This window comes from Euprymna scolopes, chromosome 7, assembly GCF_053919585.1.
Source record: "Euprymna scolopes isolate OS-2025 chromosome 7, ASM5391958v1, whole genome shotgun sequence".
NCBI lineage: Eukaryota > Metazoa > Mollusca > Cephalopoda > Sepiida > Sepiolidae > Euprymna > Euprymna scolopes.
The window spans coordinates 161954448-161981971 of record NC_136488.1 but is presented as its reverse complement, the minus strand read 5'-3'; the positions used below and the strand labels follow the sequence as shown (position 1 = coordinate 161981971).

The 27524-nt window shown below is 36.3% G+C and overlaps 1 protein-coding gene across 2 annotated transcripts in view; it reads left to right on the top strand.

The window, feature by feature from the left end:
• Nucleotides 1-27524, top strand: part of LOC145280114 (uncharacterized) — a 53400-nt gene that overhangs the window by 15148 nt on the left and 10728 nt on the right. Inside the window, exons 2-4 of one of the 2 annotated variants that reach the window (XM_080131868.1) lie at nucleotides 5443-5755; nucleotides 5798-5920; nucleotides 23568-23694. In XM_080131868.1, coding sequence (XP_079987994.1) covers nucleotides 5443-5755; nucleotides 5798-5920; nucleotides 23568-23694 — 563 coding nt within the window. Of the gene's footprint in view, nucleotides 1-5442; nucleotides 5921-23567; nucleotides 23695-27524 lie in introns of both variants that reach the window. The other variant, XM_080131867.1, reaches the window with a different exon arrangement.

Here is a 27524-nt window from a genome sequence, read left to right as displayed (position 1 = left end):
GCAAAGTTCAATTCAAACTTATATTTTCTATATCCATCATTCAAAGGGTCAACAATAGAAGCACCAGTATCACACATCCTAACATTTTAGATTTTTCAGAACGAGGCTCGTCTGCTGTGCCTACTTCCTTTATTTACACCACTTTTTTAACATTTGTTGACAAAAAATAATTTGTAAGTTTTCTTGAAAAAACTTTTCTGTACTTTCACCTAACAATTTACGGTTTTCATAAAAAATGATTCATCTTTTCTTTAAAAAAAAAAAAAAAACATAGGTTTTGCCCCTGGCAGAATGGAAGAAAACCAAACTGAGGTGCTCAGCTTAATCCGGTGACTGCCGGTCAAGCTCAAACCATAATTGACGGAAAATCCCGAGGATCTGTGTCAAATTCTGCAAGAGTATCAATATATCTAAAAATTACGCAAATTCATTGAGTAGAAAATTATTTTTATGGAAAATCGGAAGAAATTGCTGTTTTATTTTTATTTTTAAGTCATTAGCGAAACTTTTAATTTTGAGGTGTTGATTTGCGGCCATTTTCCTTGTTCTCATGTAACGTTTGAAACTGAATAAATGTTTTAAAGTTAGTAAAACCACTAAAACTCTGTCTCGCATTGGGGTACCTTTTCCTCTTCAAATTCTATTTTTTGTCCCAAAATATATTTCTAATTTACTTTTGAAAAAGGATAAAATTTCCAATGTGTGCCAACTAAACACTCATCTTTCAAAAGTTGATTGTTAAGGTTAATCAGGTCTGTTTTGAACAAATATCGCATTGAAAATTATTGCCATCAAGTAGTTTTCAGACCTTTGTTATCTAATGTATTCTCTAATGGGTTTCAGTGGTCGCCATTTTGTTTTTACCTTAAAACATTAACCTTCCTGAATACTCTTAAAAATCAACTCAGAAAAGTTTCATTGATCCTCATCGGCAATTTCGGTGTTTATGCATCTACGTTATTTTTTCAATAGTGTTTTTAAGTTTAAATTCAGTTTTTACAATATCTTTTCTTTTTTTTAATTAAATTGTTAGCTAAAAGTTACAAAACACTCTCCTCTCCTCATGTTAAAAATGGCTTTCTAAATGTTATTTCAGTGCGTAACGTAAATGCACAACTATTGCAATTTCTTTTTTTTTTTTTTTTTGCACATGTGCATTTGTTAAGTGCCAGTGCAAAAACATGAGTCCCATTCAATAGGTAATATACATTGCGACCTCCAAGGTTTGGTAAAGCAGACTGATGTGTTCAACCCCTCGTTGCGTGATTGCCCTCTCCTCATGCAGCCACTTTAAATAAAAAAAATGCAGAGTACATGAGGCAAAATCACGTTAATGTGACACACGTATACCCCAAAATTTAATCTATCTAACATGGCATATTAAAAAAAGGTCATTGTTTCTGATTCCAATCTAGGCACCATGAAAGGTAAATATATAACTTATTTCCTACACTTCTCCTGGTTCTCCCACACCAGTAGCAAAGAGAGCACACCTTTTTTGTTTTTGCGGTGAAGTCGTGTGTAGCATTAGAAACGCATAGAAATTTTTTTATTTACTTTTTTCAGTCTAACCCTGTTTTCCCTCTTTATTGAATAGATTATGATGGGAAGGGCTTTTTGGAAATTCTGCAGTTTACAGTGCACTCTTTCAGCTTCGAGTGGCACCAGCACACTCTTTCAGCTTCGAGTGGCACCAGCACACTCTTTCAGCTTCGAGTGGCGCCAGCGCACTCTTTCAGCTTCGAGTGGCGCCAGCTCACCTCTGCAGCTTGCAGTCTCCAGCTCACCTCTGCAGCTTCCATTGACTTCAGCTTGCTGCAACAGCGACTGGCGCTTCCGGCTCACTCCAGCTGCTCCCCAGCTCACTCCTGCAGCCTCAAACTTGCTTCTACAGCTTTAGCATTTCCAACTACCAACTTGTACCAGTACCCGCTGATGTCCGGCTACCCGTTACCAGCATCAGATCCCATCTCTACAACTCTGATCAACCTGAGATGCATCATACTACCTCGAAGACACAAGAATCTCAACCTCATGCGATACTCGTTATTGTTCTGGCTGATCTTGATATCTATTGCCGTTCATTTTACCTTTTTTTATTTGGTAAAAATAAAACCCACTATTCTATCGTCTTTAACCGAACATGTGTTTGTCATCCTTATTTGCTATTGTCATTACTTCTTTGTCTGGGAGCTTTTTCCTTTTTTACTCACATTCACCTCTAACAAGGCATATTGTCATTTGGATGTAAGGGGCTACTATCTGGAACCATGCCAAGGAAAGATTTCATTACAATTAAGTATCAATACATTGAGGGGACACAAGTGCAAAGAGTTCATCAGAGCACATTCCATTAAAATATTTGTAAAACAGGCACAGAGATGCAGCAATAGGACAGGGGTTGGAGCTTAGTTGACGAAATGGGACGTATTAGATCGGAAACTTTTTGGACATCGTCCAAGGAGAGGCTAGTAGTAGATGCACAAGCCCAGATGTGGCAACAATACTCCATGCATGAAGAAATGGTGGCTTTGTAGAGGTACAGGATACTCTCAGGTGTGAGTAGTTTTCTAGCTCAATAGAGGGAACCCACCTTCTTTGCAGCAGCCTTTGCAATGTCCTCTATGTATTTGTTCCAGTTCATATTGCCCGCAAATGTTAGGCCGAGGAGTTTGAAGGAAGAATTCTCAGATAGGGTGTTATTTGTCATGGATATCGGTGGTTGGAGAGGCATCTTGTAATTGTTAAAGGAGAGCAGCTTAGTTTTACTAGCATTAAATGTTACCATCCATTTGCAGCTCCATTCCACTACGGTCTGGAGGTCATTTTTTTAACGATTGTACCATTGTCTTAGATTTGTGTACATCGTTCTTCCCTTAGGCATGTTGCATCAGCAAATATACCTATCTCGAACACAATATTATCAAGAAGGTCGTTTATGAATATCAAGAATAATAGTGGTCTAAGGATCAACCCCCTAAGGCATTCTTGCATTAATATTTTGCTGCTTGGATGTACGTTCATCAATGACAACCTGGCTGGTCCTATTGTCTAAGAAGGATCTAATTATATTTAGCATACGTCTGGTTATACCGTATGATTTAATTTTCATTTACAACCCTTCGTATCAGACTTTGTCAAAGCCTTGGATATATCAAAGGTTACAACCCTGGCTTCGCCCACCTTATCCAGTACATGGTATATGCATTCAGAGATGACTGTTAAAATATCTGCAGTAGAACGACATTTTTAAATCCATATTTTTTGTCAGAAGATTTGCTTTTGTGAGGTGGTGGACTATTGCTTGATTAATTAAGGTCTTGAATATTTTAGCGAAGAGGGGAAAGAGATAGTCTTTTCACCAAAATTCTCGTACACTGGTACCACACAGGCCATCTTTCAGCTATTAGAGAAGCAAGATTCAGTAAGGCATTTATTGTAGAGCTTGGAAAGTAGAGGGGCTAGCTCAGCTGAGAATTTAATTAGTATAGCAGGGATGAGATCAGATCTTGGAGGTGTCTAAGTTTTTATGATATTGCGGACATGAGAAGGGTTGATTTTTACATCATCTAATGTGGCTTCATTTCGCATAGGGAAATTTGAGAGGGAGTTGTTTGTTGGCTCTAAGATGGAGTTGGAGGCAAATCGCCAAGCAAGTAGTTCCGCTTTCTCAGTTGCCGTACATGCAACTTTCTGGTTGTTGCTCAGTGGAGAAATTACTGATTGCCCTTTATTCACTACACTAGTATAGATTTTTCCGAAATCACAAGTTCCTATCTTTTTGCAATTCTATGTCTTCCCTGATTATTTCAGCATGCTTTCTTTTGAATGTCGCTATTTCTCTCTTACAATGATTTCTAGCATCTATGAATTTTGCCTATTTGTATTTGACTTATGATGTATGAACCAGCAGAATGCATGCTGTCTTTGTGCAATGGCAGCTGCACAATCTGTAGTGAACCACAGGGGTGAGTTGGTTTTGCTATAATACTCCCATGTGGGAACATATGCTTCAAGTCTCACTTTGCAATATTCCGTTGTCTCATTGGCACATTGTTCAGCAGGAATTGATCCATGAGGCATCTCTGATGTGTTCCCAATCAGCCCTTTTGTAGTATTTTGTTGTTTTGAGCAATGACTCCTCACCTTGGGGTTGTGATTTAAGTCTGATGTCAACTGATACCATTAGGTGGTCTGCATTTCTAAATGGATTGTGGGCATTAGTCACACAATCCTCAGGTACTGTGGTGAGGAACAGGTCTAGAAGTGAAGCTGCTGGGGTTCACGATTTGGTAGGCGAGTTGGGAACATTACTGTCTATGTGAGGGAATAGGCTATAGAGAAGCTATAAGTAGAGCGTCCAGCTGCATCTGTGCAACCTGAAAAACGAAGCCAATTTTTATGGTGGACATTAAAGTCACCAAATACATATATTTGGGTGTTACTGTCTAAGGAGAGTGCTGCATCTAATAGATCAGACATGATCGATTAGGGTACAATCCTGATTTGAGGGAGAATGGTAGAGAAAATATAAGTAATTAACGCAGTGATGAAGTCAAAAGCACATAAAAGCCTGCTCCTCCGATTCAAGATGTTGCTCTCTAGTTAAAGGGAGGGTGCTACGAATATAGACTCCATGCCTGTGCATATATTTATCTGAGTACTTACGGCAGAGAGGGAGGTATCCTGTCATGTTAAAGTAGTTAAGGAGTGTAAGTTTATTTCACTTAATGCTAAGATATACGAGGACTTTAATAAGAGGTAAGACTCTACATCATCTAAATTACTCCACAGTAATTATTGCCACAGATATTTGTGAAAGCAAGCCTCAATGTTGAAACTAGTGATAGTATGATTCCAACATTTTTCCCAATTCTAATACATTTAGCAAATCTGTTCACAATTGCTGATTTTAATATCATGTGGTTTTAAGCTACATCCAGTGATGATATCCTAATTTGGGAGCTTTAGGAGAGTCTAAAGTGACCCCTTGATTGTCTAACTCACAGGTCCACTCTTATATGGAATGGTAGTAACTGCCAAGGTTTTATCCATGGCTAAATAGAATGTATTATTCACAGATGTCTCGTTTACAAAATAAATTCATCCATAAATATTTGAATCTTTTACCAAAATAAGTGAATTTGGAATTTAAATGACCCAAAAGGAGTTGATATCTTCAAAACAACCAAAATGAATTCTAAGTTATTAAATATTTAGGTCTTATTTTTTCAGGTGGAGTCACAAAAAGTTTTGGGAATCGTAGACACAGTATACAATAGAACACAGGTTTTTACGTGGGTTTTTATTCTCCTAGATATGTCTTAATAAAGACTGGGGGTGCATACACTAATACACACACACATATATATATATAATCCGAATGCATACGTAACTTTATATGAATAGAAATACTAATTTTATTCTTGTTTTTCTTTTTAGGTTCCAGAGAAAAGTCAATTTTCACCAGTTGCAAGGGATGCCACTATCGTCTGCATTGTTCATGCAAGAAAAAAAGAAAAAAATTATTTTTAAAAAATATAAAAATCTCCAAATTTGTCAGATTAAAATGCATATTAACACGGGGTGATTGCCTCTACCAGAAACTGCTCAAGCTAAGCCGTCTCATTTATAAATGTCTTTTTGACTCGCATAAGTGGAGAAAATTAGTCAAACTGATCACCTCACCACAAATCCTTTGCATCATCAAACATTATTTTACCACAAATCTTGAATGCCATCTTCATCAGTATGTGAAAATTGAACCCTCTGTCCATAACGTTGACGAACGCCCCGTTCACGAGATATACAACCAGTGCCGGTTTTGTTGCAATATGGTGCTTAGATCGAAGTTAGCTGAACATGAGGAAGAATGTCAGATGCCAATTAACTGTGAAACATGTAACAGACTGATTGCTAAGTAAGTGAAGTTTTTATTTTTGTTTTTTTTACTAATGAGTCACTACTTAAGGCCTGAAGGCCACTCGAGGATAAGAGTTAATGAATGTAAGGTGGTAGTGTAGTAATCATTAATGGTGTAGATTGGGTAAAATTTGGATTATTTAAGAACTTGTTTACATTAAACTTGAAGGCTACCATATTGTAATCAACTAGAAAGTAGGCCAGCGAAACAGTGTTCCACAGGCGGACAGTTCTGGGAAAGAAATTTGTTTATGGAATCTGTTTAGATTTAGGCACATATAGTGTGGAAAAATTGTTGATAGTGGTTGTAGCTAGGCGAGTGTTTTTATTTATTTTTTTTGTGACAGTTTGGTAAGGGTTGACCGTAAATTGGAGTTCAGATGAGCACATGCCATGAAAATAACGATAGAGCAGAGACAGGCTCACAATGTCTTTTCTGTGGGAAAGAGGTTGCAGGGAAGAGAAAAGACATCATCTGCTGGGTTTAGAAGCCAGGTTTGAACTCGATCAAGACAAGATAGGAAATGCTGAGCAGCTCCTTCCCAGATGTAGCAACAGTATTCCATTTTTGGACATACTTTTTATACTGTTTTAATGAGTCACCATCTATCCAGCCTAAAAGCCACTCAAGGATACAGGTTAATATTATAATAATGATATAATAATAATGGATTGTCAGTTGAATGGTAATAGATGTTAGGAAAGGATTGAAATGGTAAATGTGAAGAATAAAATTTGACTTATGAGGATGGTTTATAACAAGAGTTTATTGACATTGGGTGTGAATGTGACCATGTTGTAGCTCTCAGTGCATCAAACTTTTAGCAATGTGTTCCAAAGGGGGGGAGTTCTTGGAAAGAATTTCTGTTCATGAAAAATTTTATATATTGCTCGGTAGACAGAAAAAAAGGTTTACAAAAAAATATTTTACTCTTCTGTTCAGATGATGTTTCTCTATGGCTTCAAGACCTAGCTAATTAGAGCTGCAGATCTAAAAAGGTTGGTAGTGTTTGACCCATACTGCATCCACCGAATTTTGCACATCTGTCGGCACCATTTTTTGTCTCCAATACACCAATCTGAACAAGATACAGAATCGGCCCCACCCTTAATCAAGCACTTTTAAAGAGGAGGCTTTGTTGGCTTGGCTACTCTGCACCACAACACACCACGAAGCAACAGCTCCAGAACCACTCCAAGATTGGCGAAGATCCTGCGTGAATGCTGCCAAAAGTCAAAGTAAAGGGTATCCAAAAATGTTATATTAACTGGCCCGAATTGAGATCTGCTGGCTAATGAATTTGAGAGAAAAGTTTTGTCACTTTCCATGCTCTTTCACATCCTGTTCATTTGCCACAACTGAACAATAGAAATATATCATTTTTATAAACCTGAATCAATCTAACATCCAATGGTATTAGGGTCACAATGCTGCTAAAGTGATGCCCTCACCTCCAAAAAAAAAAAAAAAATTAAAACATACTTGTTTTGCAAATGAATTAGAGGGTGGGGGTAAGAACTTTCCCTCAAATTTCCAAAATAGAACTTTTTTCTTTCCTTTACTATTTAATCTATATATATAAAAGACAAACGTCTGTGTGTATGTATGTATGTTTGTTTGTAACGCTAAAACTTTTGAAAGACGGAACCAAACTTGACAAATTTGGTATCATATCGAAGCCCCATCACCCGGATGACAAATATCGAAATTTCACGTCAAACGGACCACTAGAAGTTGGTCAACTGATCAGTTATCTTCGAGGGGGGCCCCCAAAAAACCTGTCATTAACGCTAAAACTTGAGATGAAAGATTCCTCTCCCCTAAGAATAAAACATATGTTCAATATCTGCTTTTGTTTTTTCATTGTTTATACGGTCCCGAGCAACGCCGGGTAGCCCTGCTAGTTTAATATATAAAAGTGAAAATGTGTGCATTTTTTGTATTCCCGGCAAAGGCTTTTGGAGGGGGGGCACTTAGAACTTTTTATATACTTCCTAGATTATAATATCTCGGATTTACAAAAGGAGGTCGCGTCTCTTTTATTTGAGTGACTTTTACACGCTGTTTTCACAGTATTTTCTGGTCTCCGCGTGTGTGTTTGGCTTTTCCGTACTGAATCCATAGCCAACAATTCTCCCTCCAGAAAGCAATGAGTTTTGATCAATGCAATGAAAACCCGTCATATCAGACGATCGCTATTCATTTGAACTCTCCCCTTTTTAAGGGAAATTGGTTTTCTCCAACATCTTGTGAACAAACAAATACGCAGAAACTGGCTTTGCAGGCAACGTTATTTCATTCCCCTATAGTATAATGTTTGACCTCATTAAATTTACAGACGTCACTTAACCTTTTAATCATTTAATTTCAACCATTCTCACTTCCTCTGCCCTCGTAGTGTTGCAGTAAGTTATAAGGCTATTGACCTCAAGGCTTCAGGTTCAAGCCTACCTACCACCAAAACTGGTCCTGGATATGACCTTAAACTATATCCAGTGGTGAGGCCCCAGTTTGCGGGCATTGGGGAGTGTGGACCCACCCTTTAATTGTCATTGCTCCCAGGTCCACTCTGAACCGGAGTGGTAGTACCTGTTAGGGTCCCAACTATGGGTTAAATAGAAACTGACTTGAAAACAACAAATATTCTATTAAAAAATTTTTCTTCAAAATCACTGGATTCGGCATTAAATAACCTGAAAAGGGGTGATATGCCGTAAAACAACCAACCTTTATCTATCTCTAACCCTTGCTCCAAAACTTTTTTTTTTCTTTTACACCTCCAAACATCCAGGCAACGCCGGGTACTCCCACTAGTCTATAATATAAAAGCGAAAATGTGTGTATGTGCATTTTTTTTGTGCATGTCCGACAAAGGCTTTTAGAGGGGGCGCTTGGTGGAGTCACTAATTCTTACAATTTTTTATATACTCGCTAGATTTACGAAATGAGGTCGCGTCTATCTTTTATTTCACCGACTTTTATGTTACAAAATTCGTGCTGTGATTTAATTTCTCTATGGCGTGATGTTTGACTTAGAAAACCACGTGTTGATGTTCGTTTAACCACCTGCTTTTTTAAACATTTAATTTCAATCATTCTTATTTCGCTGCCCTTGTAGTGTCATGGTAAGTTATCAGGCTATTCGTCTCAAGGCCTCTGGTTCGAGCCTACCTCCTTGCCAAAACTTTTTTTTTTTTCTTTTACACCTACAAACACTCGGGCAAGCACTTTTTTTTTTTCTTTTTAACACACCTACAAACACCTGGGCAATGCTGGGCACCTACGCTAGTCTATATATATATATAAAAGGCAAAGTGTATATGTGTGAGTTGATGGCCTTCGTTGCACAGGGTAGAATTTGCCGCAAAATTTTGGCAAATAGTTTGGCTTTGTCGGATGCTGTCGAGATGACCTCTGGTCCATTGGTAATGGTTGGGATAGAATGCACGTTTCTGTTCAGGATCCTATTTGCTATTTGCCAGAAGTAGTGGGAACCAAGCCGCTGCTCAGCTACTTTGGATTTAACGGATTGAGCATATAGTTCTCTTGCATCTTTTATTACACTTTTACAGTGGTTGCTGGCGGTCCTGAAAGCAGCTTTAGTTTCAGTGCATCTATTATGTTGGTAGCTACGGAAAAAGTGATTTGTGTGCGATGGCAGCAGCACATCCAGGGAAGAACCATGGCTGGCTGTTAGGTTTTTGTTGGAATTTTTTGGGTGATATGAATTGGTTTATGCCTACAAGTAACCATTCGGTCAGGTCTGATACTATAGAGGACACATCCTTTTTAAACATGGAATGGAGAGGTAGATCAGATATGAATGTACGGAAGCTATCCCAGTCCGCCATAGAGTATCGGTATACAGTACGGCGGAGAGGTACGTCTGTAGATTTATTATATTTCATTTTTATCTTAACTGATACGACGGAGTGGTCGGAGGATCCCAGAGGAGATAGAACGGTACATGAGCATAGCTCAGGGGAAGTGGATAGAAAAAGGTCTAGAAGGCTTGTGTACTGACCGGTAGTATTGGGCACACGGGTGGGCTCGCGGACAATCTGAGTGAGGTCATAGGCAATGGCAAAATCATGACAGAACCTCCCCTCATCATCAGTCTTATTTGAGTGTGTCAGCCATTCCACATTATGGACATTGAAGTCACCGCAAATGTGAATGTTAGCTGAGGGATGAGCAGATAGGATGTGGTCAATTTTCTCTGATATACTCTTAAAGACAGTAACTCTGCTGTTGTGGGGGCGATAGAGGACAAATATAAATGCGGTGGTGTAAGCAAGTGCAACCCGGAAGCACATATAAGGTAGATTAGTGTCTTCTCTGGAGATATCCCTGCCACATGGGAAGCCATCTTTAATGTAAGCACATATTCCATGCCCGTGGCGATCTTGGGGGTCAGATTTAGATGTTAAATTAGAGTATCCTTTAATTATGAACTCATCTAGGGAGGTGGTCGGCCCTGTTCCAGTTTCACTTAGAAAGAATATGTCAGGTTTCGTCTCCTGTAATTGGGTTTCAACCTCTGGAAGGTTAGAACGTAGACCTCTGATGTTGGAGAAGGAGACATGGTAGTAGGGGTCTATGTAAGAGGATGGGGTTCTAGGTATATTCGTGTTTTCTTTTTTGAGATATTTCATGTTGAGGATTTTGGGGTTTGTGGAACAGGTCAGCATACTTGGTTAGAGCAGAACAGAGAGGGAAAGAAAAGAGGAAAGGCGGGGAAAATTTTTTTTTCTGTCTTTTTTTTTGTAGCACATAAGGTAAAGCCGTAACAATTACCCACTAGTATGGCATCGAGAGGCCCCACCAGAGACTACTGCATGGTCCAGAATCTATTCACCAAATGGCAATACAGCAGCCTCAGTACTTTGCACCTGCTGATAGGACAGCCTCCTTAGTGGTTATTCCAAGGTTCGGGTCCCTGACTATCAGGCGGTTAACGTCAGCCCAGATGAAAACGCTTACCCCCAGCACCCTTACTAGTGACATGGCCGCAAGGATAGACATAGAGACAGAAAATTTCCGACATCTCAGACTACTGTTCACGAAGTACTACCGACCTGGGAAGCAGCTTTTTCTTCACCCTTTGTCAGAAACATCAACCATTTGGAATGAGGACTGAGGGGCAAAAAAGGGGAAGCGAGAGTTACTGGAGCTGCCGATAACACCTCCACTGCATTATCTACTCTCCATTGAAAAAAAAAAAAAAAAAAAAAATGTTAAGAGGGACTTATTTATATCTACTTAGTAAAGTCCCTTACCCATTCCCAGTTTAGAATAGAATTTGAAGACAACGAGCAGTTTTACGCATGCGCCAGATGATGTCATGACCTGATTTACTTTAAATAGTTGAAAAACTGAACCAATTCCATGTACATCGCGTTAGGTCAGTTGATTAGCGCGTTGGTTCATTATCTAAACGTTTTGGGTTCGAATCGTGGTGTGAGATGGCTTCTTTTTTTTTTTTTTTTTTTTTTTTTTTTAATTTAAATATTGAACCAGTGTTATTTAAGCCATTTTTCATGTAACGTTCGTTTTTCTGTTTTTTTTTTTACTTCGCTTATCCACCCCCAAACCACACACCCAAAAACACCCGGGTACCCACCGATTTTTTAAATCTTAATATCAAAACAGGCTTATTTAAACCATTTTTCACATGTTCGTTTTTCTGTTTTCAGCATCATTCGTTTGCCTTCTTTTTTTACTTCGCTTATAACAAACAAACCTGGTCATTGACATCGTCGTCATTGTCATAACGATCGACGACTTCCGGGCGCACACCTGTCAGTTTGGTTCTTACTTAAATAAATTCAAACATCTTTCACTAACTCATTCTGGCTGGCCGATTTTATTTTCAAACTTCGCCTCAGGGCTTCGGGTTCGATCCTAACCCCCCCCCCCCCCCCATCCCCCGAGTTCTTTTCTATTTAACACCACACACACCTACAAATACCCGGGCAATGCCGGGTACCTCCGCTAGTTTATAATATAAAGGCAAAATGGACGCAAGCATTTGTGTATGTCCGCGAAAAGCTTTTTTCGTTGGGCTTCTCGCGTCATTTACATAACCGAAGTTTCCTTTATACTTCCTAGATCGTAATATCTCCGATTTGCAAACAGACATCGTCTCTATCTTTTTTGATTGAGTTTTAAAAAATTCCCTCGATTCGAGTGTTTGTTTGTCTTTCTCGTATAAATAAAGCAAAACTAATCGAAGCAAAGGCATCCACCTGGCCTTCCGGGCCAGGACATTTTGAAGTCCATTAGGTTTGATCAATATGGGGGGAAAAACCCTTTATATCAGACAACTGCTATTTATTTGCACATTGCCAGATTTCCCCATTTTTGGTGGAACTGGTTTTCCCCAACATCGTGGGGAAACAAATAAATAAAGTGGTAGAAAATGGGAAGATTAACTGGCCTCCAACCAGATTTTTCTGTGCGTTCATGATTCTTAACTTATTTACCAACTCCTTCATTTCACTATCCGCTATTAGCAAGAAAGACCTTTCTAGTTTTTATTTTTTTTTTGTCGCCTGGTCAAAAGTTAATTACCAACTCTTTTTTTTCATCTTCTTTTCCTCCTTCGTGGTATGGCTTCCAGCCCTTTTTTTTTTTTTTAATTTTTTTTTCTATAACTCCTACAAACACCTAGGCAACACTGAGCACCCCTGCTAGTCTTATATAAATAAATATACTAGCAGTTTAGGCCGGCTTTGTTCAGGCCTGATGTACTGTTCATAACTTAATGTGCATATATTAAAAAGTTTGACTCATGTTCAAGTAACTGGCATCTAAAATTTCAAGTATTTAGACCCAAAATTGGCAGAGGAGTTTGGTAGAATTTGCAAAGGTGAATTTTTTCAACTTTGACCTCAATGCAGCCAAGTTTTCGCCCAAAAACTGATTAAAAAGCTTGCTGCATGTCTGAATACCCTTTATGTAAAATTTCAAATGTTTAGACATAAAATTGGTAGTCAAATTTTCAGCCAAAAATTGATTAAGAAGCTTGCCCCATGTCTGAATAAATTTTAAGTTAAATTTCAAATGTTTAGACCAAAGATTGGTTGAGTCATTTGGTTGAGACCGCAGAGGTCAAATTTTTTTAACTTTGACCCCATTTTGACCCCTTAACATTTATTTTTTGAGGCTCAAATCAAATTAAAGTTTGATCCATGTCCACGTAACCTACATCTGAAATTTCAAGTGTTTAGACCCAAAATTGGTTGAGGAGTTTGATAGAGTTTTCAAAGTTCAAATCGTTGAACTTTGATCACTTGACAGCAAAATTTCTGGCCGAAAACTGATTAAAAAGATTTTCCCAAATCTCAATACCCCTTATGTCAAATCTTGAATCGGTAGACTGAAAATTGACAGTAGTTTGCTAGGGAAATGTACACACTCGGACAATTTCACTTTTATACATATACTAGCATTTCAGCCCGGCATTGCCCGGGTGGTTGGAGGTGTATGTTGAGCAAAAAACAGCGGTCAATTTTATTAACTTTGACCCCTATTATGATCCCTTAATATTTATTGTTTTGGGCTTAAACTAAGTTATTAAGTTAGATCCATGTCCAAGGAACCTGTATCTAAAATTTCAAGTGTTTATATCCAAAATTGTCGGAGGAGTTTGGTAGAGTTCTCAAAGGTCAAATCGTTGAACTTTGACCCCACAACAGCCAAATTTCTGGCCGAAAACCGATCACAAAGATTTTCCCAAATCTCAGTACCCTGTATATCAAATTTCGAGTTTGTAGACTTAAAATTGACAGTTATTGCATAGGGAAATGTACACACACAGACCCACAAACACGTTCACTTTTATAGATATATAGATAGATGTTTGTCTGTCCATTCATCGGTCACAAATTTTCTGTCAGTAACTTTTTTTTTATTATTTTAACATAAATACATTGCGAAATTTGTTTCATTTTGAAATATCAGAGATCTTAATTACTTTATTAAAATGAAAAATATTGCTTTGATAGTAAATTATAAATTCCCAACAAATAAAGCGAATGCCACAGTGACAAATTGAAACTGAAATTTTGAGATCTTCAGTCTGGGCTTCTGCCAACTAAGTTATTCAGGCTTTGTTATAAATAGAACTGCAAACATTACCTTTACAAAATAATCATGGCTTTGATGTGACAACATAGATTTATGATTTACAGGTTTCAAAACATGAATTCAAACGTAAGTGATAACAAATAAATGGACAAAATATTTTAATCGTTCAAAGCAATTTATTTTCCTTGAAACTATGTGTTAGCATTAAAAACAATTTAATATTTAATATACACTAGGATTTTAGCCAATAATTCTAGTGTCTTAAACTTAAGGCCATGAAAATTTTTAGTTTTAACTAGAAGATATACCCATCATTGGCTGGTATTAAATGTAATGTTGAATTCCTTTAAAAAAAAAAAAATGAAAAGAACCTGAAACATGTTAAACAGTTCACTTCTTGTAAGTAAAAAAAAAAACAGAAAATATTCAAGCTGAGATCAAAACCTAAAGACAGTGAATCAAGTATGATAACTATTAGGCTAGCTTGCCATGATCTTTATAAAGTGTTTTCAAACCTACTTATTAACATAATGTGAACAATTCCCGCATGCACATTTGTGAAACAATAAATAAATGATCCGATGACCTGTATCCGATGTATCAGTTTTTCAATTTTGACCTCTTAGCAGCACTTTTTTCCGGATGAAAACTGATTAAAGTTTCCACATGTCTGAATACCCTATATACTAAATTTCAAGTTTGTAGATCAAAAATTCATTGAGAAGTGTCCTCTCACACACACATTCTCACTTTTATATATAAAAAAAAGTTTATTTTTATAAGGTTTGACGATAAACAATATTGTTTGTTGAAAACTTGTTTTTATTCTGCATGTTATGCCTCCAATCTTTTTTTATGCTAATAAGCAGAACTATCATCACTGTAGAAAGCGGCATTTTGCTTTGGGTACAGGTGTGGCTTGTGAGCGTGGCGTACCAGGTTCAAGATCTGACTGGGCTACAGCATCACTTTTACTAATATCCTTGAGAAACATATGAATTCATATAGCTTCCCTCCAGCTATGGAGCGAACAATAGGATAGACTTGACTCTCAAGGCTTTGTTGTGCAACCTGTCTAGGAGAAGGAAAATTCCAAAATAACACTAGTCTTTCTCTGCTTACCACGGCATTGTTTCAAGTAATTTTGGACTTCTTTCCACTGGATTCAAGTAATGCCTTGCTTCACTATACGCCTGCATAGGCATCCTTACAGTATGTGTGTGTTGGGGTGGGGGGATCGATTGTTTTATGAGACTGAAAGGAAGCCTATATATGAGCGTCATTCCAAAAGTAAGGCCTCCTATTTTTTTTTTTTTTTTTTTTTTTTTTTTTTTTGACTCAAAAACTAAAAAGTTGAAAAGCTACAAAGACAAGAGTGGTATCATTAAAACGAGTGACCTTTGTACTCCAAAATTTCTTTTTCTACCACCATTCTCAAGACACTTTTGCCAGTCTCTTTTGGTGCCTCAACTGTAAAAGTTTATAACATGCTTTGTCACGCATCTGTTGTCATTCTAAAATCGACAAACCCATCTCCTAACTGTGCTGACATCAACTGCATCAGCTTTGTAAATGTTCAACAAGTGCTGGTGAGCGTTGATCGGTTTAATATTTTTTTGCGTGGAGGAATTCAATGACACTACTTCTGATGCATATCTGTAACAGGGGTTGCTTTCTTAAAATCTCACACAGTCAGTATCTGCAACAACTTTTGGAATGTCCCTCGTATAGATACTGTATACTGAAAAGGGAAACCCTACAAGAATTGTTAAATCGCAAATTATTTTTTGTCGTGTACAGTTGCTGCTATTAATATGCGTTATGGAAAAACGTCAAAAAAAGAAGTGAGAATGAACTGCTGCTACATGTTATCAAGCCAACAAGACTATATCTATGTGAGTTTGCTAGGTTCAATGAATTTGCTCGACATAATGCTACATAAATCTACAGGAACAATAGTACGGCTGCTTAAAAATTTAAAGCCAGAAAAAAGTTTTAACATTTAAAAAAAAAATAATGATAATAATAATAGCACAACCCCCAAAGTCCAGAAAAATAGAATTGAGGCTAAATGTCGGGATATATTTTTAAATGGATACATCCCATTTTTAAGGAATTGCAGCAAAGTATTGGAATCTTTCTGCCAGAGTCTGGGAATCTTTCTTATATGACGTCAATGAGTCATCTGCTATTTGTTGTCTGTGCTCAAATGAAAAATGTCCCCTCGTTTACAGAAAACAAATTACTATTCTCCAGTTTATTGATTTGTTTTTTGCTTTGTTGTGGTAAAAAATATTTTCAGTTTTAATTTTCAATCTTAGGTTAAATAATTCAATATGACCAAAGTTTTTTTTTTTTGTTTGTTTTTTTTGTTTTTTTTTAACAAATTCTAAATATTTTAACATATTTAATTATGCTGGATAGGTTTGCAGATTAATTTTTGTAGGTGTATGTAAATGTATTGTCTATAATCAGTAAATTATGGATTCGATTAAATCCATAGACGGGAGCTTGACAAGTTGTGCCATTCTGAATTCAAATGAATCTGTGAGTAATAGCAACTAAAGGGTAATCCCACCCCACCCCCAGGGTTCTGAAATAGAAATATCACCACCAAATGTACTTAGGTTGACAGTGTGAAAATACAGAATGTTATCTGCTTTCTGATGTCAACTTGGAGTATATGACTAATTTCAAAGAAGCTCTTGAAAAGATATTGCTGTTGGTGTTGATAAAAAATATAAGGAAATAATTACAAGCGATTGTGTGTAATTATCTTCTCATTTTCATTGTGGTATTTATAGTGGAATGTCATTTACAATGAAATTTGCGCTTGTGTCGTTAACCATCTTTTTTATTTGTTGAAGTAATTAATATTTATGGTATGATATTTAATCAGTATTAAATTATCAGTAAACTAGCAGGACCCGTGGAAATTCCACGGAATAAAAAATATATTGAATCAACAAATGTTTTGATAAAGCTAATATTTTTTCTGGATAGGGCAGAAAATATATTTTTGGACGGAAAAATAAATATGCAGCAAATATGAGTTTATTAACATTCTATGAAAATGGTGTCCATTGTATTTTAAAAATAAAACTGATTCAAATGAAATGGATTAATAAGTACTAATAAATACTCAGAAAGTAATATTGTGCTACATAGTTCAATACAAATAATAAAATTACATTGTAAGAAATAATCTTCTATTTACTATTTCATTCCAGCACCTCTTAGCAGACAATGTTCTTTTTTTTTACCCTGTTGCTTTCGAATGTTCCTTTTTTTTTTTTTTTTTTTTTTTTTTTTTAAGTAACGTTTCGCTGACTTCTTTCTTAAGCGAAGAACCGCTGCACATCAGAATTACTAAGTTTCTTTCTTACACCATTACAATAATGATCGTATATTATTATGATATTCAAAAAGGAGGCTACATCAGAGAGAGATTACTCATATTTTTGTCCAGGGTTGTCAGATTGATCTTTTTAAAGCCAAATTTCACGAATTTGGCCTTATTTTGAAGCAGTTTGACCTTCAAAATTTGTATTTAGCCTTTTTGAAAAGGTAATGTATGGACTAAGGGAGGAATAAGCTGAATATTAGGTGTGTGTGGGGGGGGCACTTCTCAACTTATATACTCAACAAATTTTTTATCTACAAACTTGAAATATGGTATACAGGGTATTCAGACATGTGGAAAACTTTATAATCAGTTTTCATCCGGAAAAAAGTGCTATGGAGTCAAAATTGGTACGTGTGGACACCGGATTTTTATCTGTTTGTCAACTGTTTCACAAATGCACATGCGGGAATGGTTCATGTGACAGATTCCTTATGTTAAGAATAAGTAGGTTTGAAAACACTTTCTAAAGATTGTGTCAAGTTGGCCTGATGGTTATCGAACTTGACACACTGTCTTTAGGTTTTGGTTTCGATCTCAGCTTGAGTATTTTTTTTTTTTTTACTTACAAGCAGTGAACGGTTTAGAAAAAAACATAATGCTCACAGCCACATGTCTGAGTTTCTGTATCAATTATGCATATTTTACGACTCAGCAATGCTGGGCTGCCTGCTAGTTTGTATGTATGTATGTATGTATGTATATGTATGTGCATATATATAAATGCATGTATATGTGTATGTATATATATATAAATGCATGTATATGTATGTGCATTATGTATTGTGTATGTTTATAGATATGTATGTCTGCATACCAATGACCATCTTCAGTGTCATATCTGCTTGAGCATGTAAATTCGCTGGCAGGACTAAAAATGTCATTTTCGGGCTCATAGACTTTCAGCGTTTGAGGGAGTGGAACTCGTCTGACAAGACGTTGTAATCATCATATATATATGTGTGTGTATATATGTGGGTGTTTAGTTTACACAAAGTTGAATGAATATCAGCAGCTAATAAATTTGTTAACATGTTTAGTGATGCACATGTTTGGTACATGTGAATGGCAAACTTGCTGGAAGTTAGTAATAATTAACAAAACTTTTTAACTCATTTAAAACTGGCACAAGTTATAGCCCATTGATTTAGAATGTTTAATGTCAAATTGATGTTCAGTTTAAACTCATTTTTTCATTAAATATTAATCCTAACGGTGCATATTATACTACTTAATTTGCTACACCATATTATAACAAGGGTCCATACAAAATTTCAGCCAGATTGGCCAATAGTTTCTGAATAAAAGTAGAATGAGCAGACAGATGCATTAAAGGAAAATATGGGATACAAGAGGCGTTCCAAAAATAATGCCTCCTATTTTTTATTCTGCTTGAATGAATCGGAGGAGATTGCAAATTACGTTATGATGACTGAACTTGTGTATTCATGAGCTGAAAGTTGTATCTCTCTATTGCAGATATTGAACGTATGAGACTCTAAGAAAGCAATTCCTGTCATGGACGTGGGTCAGAAGCAGAGATGCGTCATTGAATTTCTAGCAAAAGTGCATTGAGAATGCAGGTGGCTATGAAGAAAATAAGTTCTGGATCATAAAAAAATCTCATTTTAATGGTCCCACTCCAGTCTTCATTGTCGGGTTTGTCGGGAGTATTTACGTCGAGGGGGCACAAGTGCTTGCAGTTCGTCAGAGCATTCACCATTAAAGTACTTGTAGAACAGGCAGAGGGATGCAACATTTCGGCGATGGGACAGAGGCTGAAGTTTAGCTGACAGTTCAGGACCTATCAGATTGGCGACTCTCTTTTGAACTTTGTCTAGGAGCGAGAGACTAGTGGCAGATGCACCAGCCCAAATATGACAACAATACTCCATAGATAGGTGAATGGTGGCCTTATAGAGGTATAGGATACTTTCAGGCATTAATAGCTTTCTAGCACGGTAGAGAGAGCCCACCTTCTTCGCAGCGGTCCTGGCAATGTTCTCAATGTAATTGTTCCAACTCCTGTTTCCTGTGAACGTTAGACCGAGGAGTTTAAAAGGCGTACTTTCAGATAAAGAGTCATTGGGCATTGCTATTGGCAGTAGGGAAGGTTTCTTGTAATTATTGAAGGAAACAAGTTTAGTCTTGGCAGCATTGAAGGTGACCAACCATTTTTGTCCCCATTCCACTACGGCTCAGAGGTCTTCCTCTAGTGTTTCTGCCATTTCTTTAGATATGTGTTCATTTGTTTTCCTGGCGTGTCTGTTATAGAGTGTGTTGTCATCAGCATTTATACCCATCTCACAGACAATTTTATCAGGGAGGTCATTTATGAATATCAGGAATAACAGAGGTCCAAGGATAGTTGGGTTTCAGTAAATTTCTTTCTTACACTTATTTCTGGCTTTTTTGTACTTCTATCTGTTTGAACTGGACTTATATCGGTTAAATTTGTGGTACGCATGCTGCCTTTGCGCTATGGCAGCTGCACAAGTTGAAGTGAACCATTGGGGGGAGTGGGATTTGCTATAGAATTTGCGTGTGGAAACATGTGCTTTAATTGCTGCTTTGAACCATTCAGTGGTCTCATTTGCGCAATGTTCAGCAGGAAGTGAAAAGATATTTTGCCATGAAGCATCCCTGATGAGGTCGCTGATGGCTTCCCAGTCAGCCTTTTTATAATATCTCGTTGTTTTGAGCAGTGGCTCTTCAGTTTGGGCTCTAGAGTTTAGGGCGCTTTCAACCATTACCACTGCATGACCAGCGTTCCCAAGAGGGTTGTGGGCATTCGTTACACAGTCATCGGAAACTGTGGTCAGAAACAGATCTAGAAGTGATGCATGTTGTTCTTGCTGGTCTGGGAAACGGGTTGGAAACGTAACCATCTGTGATAGGGAATGAGACATAGAGAAGTTACGTGTTGTGGTACCAGCTGCATCTGTGTTAGTAGAAAATCCAAGCCAGTTGCTGTGGTGGACATTGAAGTTACCAAATACATGCACTTGTGCGCTAGTGTCGAGGGGAAAGTGCTGTATCTATGCTCTCATAGACTTTGTTTATTAGGATACAGTCCTGGGTCGAGGGAGAGCGGTAGAGAAAATAAAAGTAACTAATATTATGTTGCATGTTAAGTCTAAAGCACATAAAGGCTTGATCGTCCGATTCTAGTTTAGTTTCTCTAGTCAGGGGGAGGGTGTTTCGAATGTAGACTCCAAGCACATGCATATGTCTGTCAGTCCTTACGGCAGAGTGGGAGGTATCCAGGCATGTTAAAGTAGTTAGAGGGGATGGAGGAGTGTAGGTTAGTCTCACTTAGTGCTAAGATATGTTTTGATTTTGTAACCCATACAGTGAACTTGGCGGAGTGCCGTGGCCTTTGGAGATATTCTGATGGTTAGGATTGCAACATCTTAAATTTCAAGTGAATTATTGAAAATGTCTGCGGAGACACTTTGGTGATAGTCTCATTAGTTGGAAGTATGATCCTAAATGGGTTTCACACTTACCGCACCTTGACTTCTTAGATTTTTAACTGTTGGTTATTTTCCAAATAATCCATATCAAAACAATCACTGGGCTAAAGATCCAACAATCCAACTAAAATTAAAACCAAAATCTACTGCATAAAAGTTATCGACAATTTCCCACATCACATTCAGGTGTGCTTGAAATGCAGAGGAACACATTTGGAACATATTAAAAGTTGGTAAAATGAAAACTGTTTGACATTTCTGCATGGAACTTGGTGGACAAGTCAGGTATAAACTGCTTATTTGTAGTAAATGAAGTTTTACTTAGAGTTTTATGCGGCAGTTTTATGGGAGTCACCTTGTATTTAACATTGATGCTTATTAGGATGGATTAAATCGCTCGTGTTGTAGCATTATTGGTTATTGTGTACGCTACATTTGCTGTGTTGTCGTTGCTTTCATCAGTTGCATACAAAATAAAAAATGCGTACAATTATTGTCCTTCCTTTTAATAGTTCTCCTTTCCTTTATTAACATTCAAGAAATCAAACAATTTGTGACTTTTCTATGTTGCTAACATATGTGTTTCTATGCATACACTGCTATAAATAATCTATATATTTTTTTAATTTTCTTATTTTCTAACTGGGGATAAGGCATTCTACCAGATGCCACACACTCACCTGCTACCTCATACATTCCAACTGAGAGATCTTTTTAAGATTCTAGCCGTCCATTTAAGTGCAATTTTTTGCACATGATTCACCGGGTATATTTGCCAGGTAGTTTTTTTTTTAATTCTTTTTCATGAGTTCGGTTTCTCCTATAATAACTGAAATGATAGAAATCTTCCTAAGATTCCAGTTTCTTTTCATGTCGTACATAAGACTTTGGGATTTCGTTATCGTTTTAATTTCAGCTCTGTTTAACTCGGCAATTTTATACAGCAAGATGTGCAATTTTTAAAACGAACTGATAGGGAAACGCATCAATTTTTAAAACGAACTGATAGGGAAACGCATCAATTTTTAAAACGAACTGATAGGGAAACGCATCAATTTTTAAAACGAACTGATAGGGAAACGCATCAATTTTTAAAACGAACTGATAGGGAAACGCATCAATTTTTAAAACGAACTGATAGGGAAACGCATCAATTTTTAAAACGAACTGATAGGGAAACGCATCAATTTTTAAAACGAACTGATTAGGGAAATACATCAATTTTTCAGTTGAAAATTAAATTCTTGTAACTAATGTGTTTTTCAGTTTTTGGAAATGCTGCAGATAACAAAACAAAACAAATTATATATATATATGTATATATACACATACACTAGCAGGCTGCCAAACGTCCAGTAAAAATATGTATAAATATATTTTAATTCATGCAGATTTCTTGTTTATTAATATAGAACCAATTCTCTATTGGTTATTATCTATAATATAAATCTCACCTGTCTGTTTAAATGTATGTATGCCTAAAACTTTCGACAGAGGCGACACATTCTCATGAGATCTGTATCATTTTGAAGCTCGACGTCTTGGACGACTAATATCGAAAAATTGGCCCAAAACATTAATTCCTTCACCCTCAACTGGGCAGTTTTTTTACAAGAAGGGGCTGATTTTTTGTGAGCCATTTTTGCAAGTCATTGTATCGGTTGGATTGACTTTGTCTAATTTTAACGTTCCGAACTTCCGATTGCATCATGGAGTAGCGGTAAGACGTCAGATTTTTATTTCACTTTCTTTTCCGCCTTCGCGTCACAGGTTCGAGTCTGCCTGCATACTACCACTTTTTTTTTTTTTTTTTTCTCAACATATACCTCCAAATACCTGAGCAACACCGGGCACCCAGACTAGTCTAATATATAGTAATGATTTACAAAGTTATAAAGAAAATGTCTTGGGTATCGTCCATATTAGAATCCAAACCAGAATGTTTAGCGCTCTAGCCTTATTTGTTATTTATCTCTCCAGCACTCATTACCATTTGAACTAACAACAGATGAATAAGAAATGTTAAAATTTAGGCGACTATAAATGTTTTTTTTTTTTTTTTTTGCATACGCAGGAGTAACAGCTTTATTCGACTTACTCCTGCCAAGGTCAACTGTTATATATATATATATATATATATATGAGTGACCCCAAAAAAACAGGACATTCAATTGTTTTTCTGAGCATTTTACAGTCAACAGAGAAAAAAAAGGCTAAAGACTCTAGTGTTTTGATGTGATGTTTTGAATATAATAAAATAGTTATGACCAAAGTTTCATTTCATTCAAACAAAACACTAAGAAACGGGGCCTAGAGTTGGGGCACGTGTTTTTTTTTTTGGGGGGGGGGGTCACCCTGTATATATATATATATATATATATATATAATCATGTGGACAAATCTGTTCTTGTTAGATCACCAAAGTTAAGCAACATTCAGCCTGAATTTTATATTCCCTTGACACTTGTTGCTTTGGAGAAATCTGGTTCAACTTGCCTAGAGTGAATACTGTGCAACACAAACAATTTGAAGGCTAGTATTACTATAATGAAATGAATTTTTTTTTTAAATTAGTCACACCATCTATGTCTGATCCAAAATTTATTGAGTGATGAATCCACGGATTCTTTATTAGATGTTTTGGTTTTAATCTTTTTTCTTATCTCTTTTTCAGAGCTCTTAAGCAACAGCATGAAAGTCGGTGCATCCTCGAAGAGTGTTCGATTTGTAATGAATATCATTCACCTTCTCATGATTGTTCTTCGGCCAATTCACAAGCCACTGTATTATTTGAAGATTTGGTAAGAATTCTTTGATGACTTTTCAGAAAACAAATCAACTCTGTGATTCATACAAAGGTGGAATCGGTGATAAAAAAAAATATCTGAAAACTATATCGTCTTTGGATTGTTTGGAATTAGTTCGCACTATTGTTCTCATCTTGTTAATTTCATAACGTTTCGGTCGATATAACCTCCAACCCTTTCACGTGTATCTTCAAAGTGGATGTTATTGGTAAATGGTGAAAATTAAAAAGAAGGCTTTTATTTTTTTTTTTAATGAACCATAGTCGTTAGAATTCAAATTGTTTGATATTCTTATGAAACAAAGTGTCGAGAGATTTTTCTTTCTTTTTTTCTTTCTTACCCCCCAACAAACGAGGGATTGGTCCTAGTAATTTACTCTTGTTCGTTTGTTCACACTTTTCTTAATAATCACGTTTTGGAGTTTTTGAAATTTTGCACAAACATTAGTCATGGGGAAAGTAAATTTTTCACTCGTTTAGGGGCACTTCGCATGCTCGTGCCAATCTGTTAAAAAATTTTTCTAAATTTTTGAGATGAGGATTTATAATTCAGATTATTGAGATTACTGTTCTCACCTTGGTTGTTATTTTCACAGTTTGACCTATATAACCTCCGACCTTTTTTTTTTTTTTTGTGCATATTTTCGAACTTGGGAATCTTTATCTTGAGCTCAGGAGCTTATACAAAATTTCAAACTGAACCGATTACATAATAATAATATTATAATAGTTGATGATCATATTTTTTTTTTTTTTTTTTTTACACCACTTATCAAGGCCCGGAAGCCACTAAGGGTAAGGGTTCATGTGCATCCGTTGAAAGTTAATATTGCTTTGTACTTTGCTTTGTCCGATACAACAATTTCTAAAAGTCGCAAGATGGATGCGTACTGAAGAAGCAAGTCCTGGGAACGTACACTAGAAAAGCAGTTGAAAATAAATCGAATACAATTTCTACAGCTACGTACCTAGAAAATGAAACTATCAAACCGACACAGTGATATAGGACAGGAAGGAGAAAGAAACAACCTTAGAAGTTAGTGTCACCAATGATGCTGGCTTAAACATAAGCTGAGAGAGGAAAAGACAACGCCTATGTGTTATGTATGATATGAAAAGAAATTAGAATCTTAGAAAGATCTCTATCATTCCATCGGAGCAACCAGACAAAATGTCTAAATCTACCTAGCAAATATACCCTGTTAACCAAATGCAAGTGCACTTTAAGAAACAATTAGAATCTTAAAAAGATCTCTCTGTTGGAATGTATGAGATAGCGGGTGAATGTGTGACATCTAGTAGGATGCCTCATCTCCAGCTAGAACAAAATGGCGATACCATTAATGCATGGAGTTGAACAGGTGCTAGTGTGATTGTAAAAGTTAGAAGAGAAATTTCAGGGGACTTCTGCCATTACTAACCAGCAGAGCATATCCAGTGTCAACTAATGGAAGAGTTTATCCAAGGGCATAGTCAGCCGTGCTTTTTGAACCCTCTTCCCCTTGGAGATATTAACTAAAACATTTTTTCATAATTTAAAGCGCCAGTAGGGGAGCCATAGATAGGCAGGCAGACATTTGCTTTGTTGTAAATAATTTTCCTGCTAATGGAGGAATTATTTACTGTTTGCAAATCGCTTTTGTCTGCCATTTTATTATAACGCGTCAAAGTTTACCTATAAGGTAATTTTGCAGAGTTGAATTTGTTTCGTTTTGTTCAATTTTACTAATTTTTCATTTGTTTTTGTATGAAACGAAACTTTTTATTTCGTTCATTTTGCTTAATACATCTATAAGTATTTAATTACAGCCAGAATATGGCCAAAGATATCAAAGATCAATAAAAAAAACTATGAAACATGAAAAGTTCTAATTAGGGCAACCCAAAAGTTGCATTTAATAATCAGGTTGAGTAATTTGACAAAATAATTACCTAAAAAGAAAATTCATAACTCAATCAAAATATTTTAATTTCATGTTATTAAAACATTCAATGAACATTAATTGCAATTTTTAAGTTGACTTAGTTATAATAAAAAAAAAATGAATAAAAAATTTTATAAAATTTTTGCTACAAAACTTTGGACCCTCCCCTCTCTTTGGTTCTTCCTGGCTATGCCCTTGAGTCCATCCGGCATGTGTATGCAGTTTGAAGTATGGAAGTGAAACCGAGCCAATGAGGGTTGAGGACATGTGTTGCATGGAGAGAATGATACAATGTATATGTAATGCATGTTTTAAAGACAGGCTTAGATCTGATGACTTCAGAAGAAGATTAAATCTGAGAAGCATAGTGAGATTTATGCTGAACATTGATGGTATGGCCATGTTGAAAGAATGGATAAGGGTTCTTGGGATAGTAAATGTAGAACAGTTGAGGTAACAAGATCTTTCCGCAGGGAAATGACAAAGAAAATTTTGGATGAAGTGATAAAAATGAATGTGAGAGGAATAAATAATGACCTGGCCAGAGATAGGTTAATGTCAGCATGTGAAATGGACTTAATCTGATGATGCCACTATATCATAAACTGATTTGGTTTTTTTTTCCAGAATTTCCTCAATCTGTATGATATAATGAAAATATAATTTTCCAAAAACTTTGTAAATTGAAGTAGTTTTATTTTTGTAAGGAAAACAATTTTAAGTGATTAATCAGAATTTGTAGGCATTACAACATAAATCTCAAAATTTTGAATTATTGAGTTATCTTTCTTTTGTTTTGTTTTTTCTGTTTTTTTTTGGGGGGGGGTAAAGATTTTCTTTCAAAATGGCGTACAAGGCAGTCACTCTTCTATTATTCATAAAATTTGATTTCCTTATTTAAAAATAAAACTACTTGATCAGTTCACGTGATTTTTGGAATATTATATTTTCATTTCGTCACAGGTACATCCAGATGTTTCTTAATTTTTGTCTTTTAATATAGGAGGAATTGTGGACAAGAACCTCCTGAATTTAACAAAAAAAAAATCTAATGAATGTTGTTCTGATTCATAGTCAAAACTGAAACAAGATAAATAAACTCTTGATAAACCGTGACAAAATATGAATAACATTTTTTAATCTCATGACTAAAAGATTTATTCGGTCTTTTATTATGGTAAAGACTGGCAGAATTGCAAATCAATGCACTTTCATTCCTTCAAAAATGAAAGCCAGAATTTAATTCTAATCTTTACAAAAAAAAAAAAAAAATGCAGCTGTTCTATGTATGCTTTTACTTGAAGAAAATCCATATTTGACATTTGTTTCCCAGATTCTTTCTCAAAAGAATGAAGTTCTGACAGAATGGACCATATGAAGTTTACCAACATTCTTAATTGAAGATGGTGCTTCGGAACAAACAGGATTCCAACTTGTAGCCTCAATCACACCTTTCAGTTTGCAGAAGCACCAAAACACAGATTGAAACTGTGAAGACAAACTTGGGGCTGTTTGCTGGCCCCTACTTTTTTTTAGTGCACTTTATTATAACTAGGAATGGCCAAAGTATGCCAATTGGCATGAATGAAGCACCTTGAAGTGAGATGCAACTATTAGAGCTGACGGCTTTTCGGCATCTAGGGATCTCAAATGATTTTGCTGCTTGTCAGGTTTCTCAGAAGTATGCACCTCAAGGGGGCACAAGTACTACGAGTTCATCGAAGCACATTCCATAAACCATTTAATGACCTCGTTGAACTAATTCGTTCAGTCATAAATAAATGAATAAAACGCCTTGTATGTATTAGTTCAATATCTGGTTGAACTAATTCGTTCAGTCATAAATAAATGAATATAACGGCATAAATAAAATGGGAATTAATTCAAACACGCCTTGTAC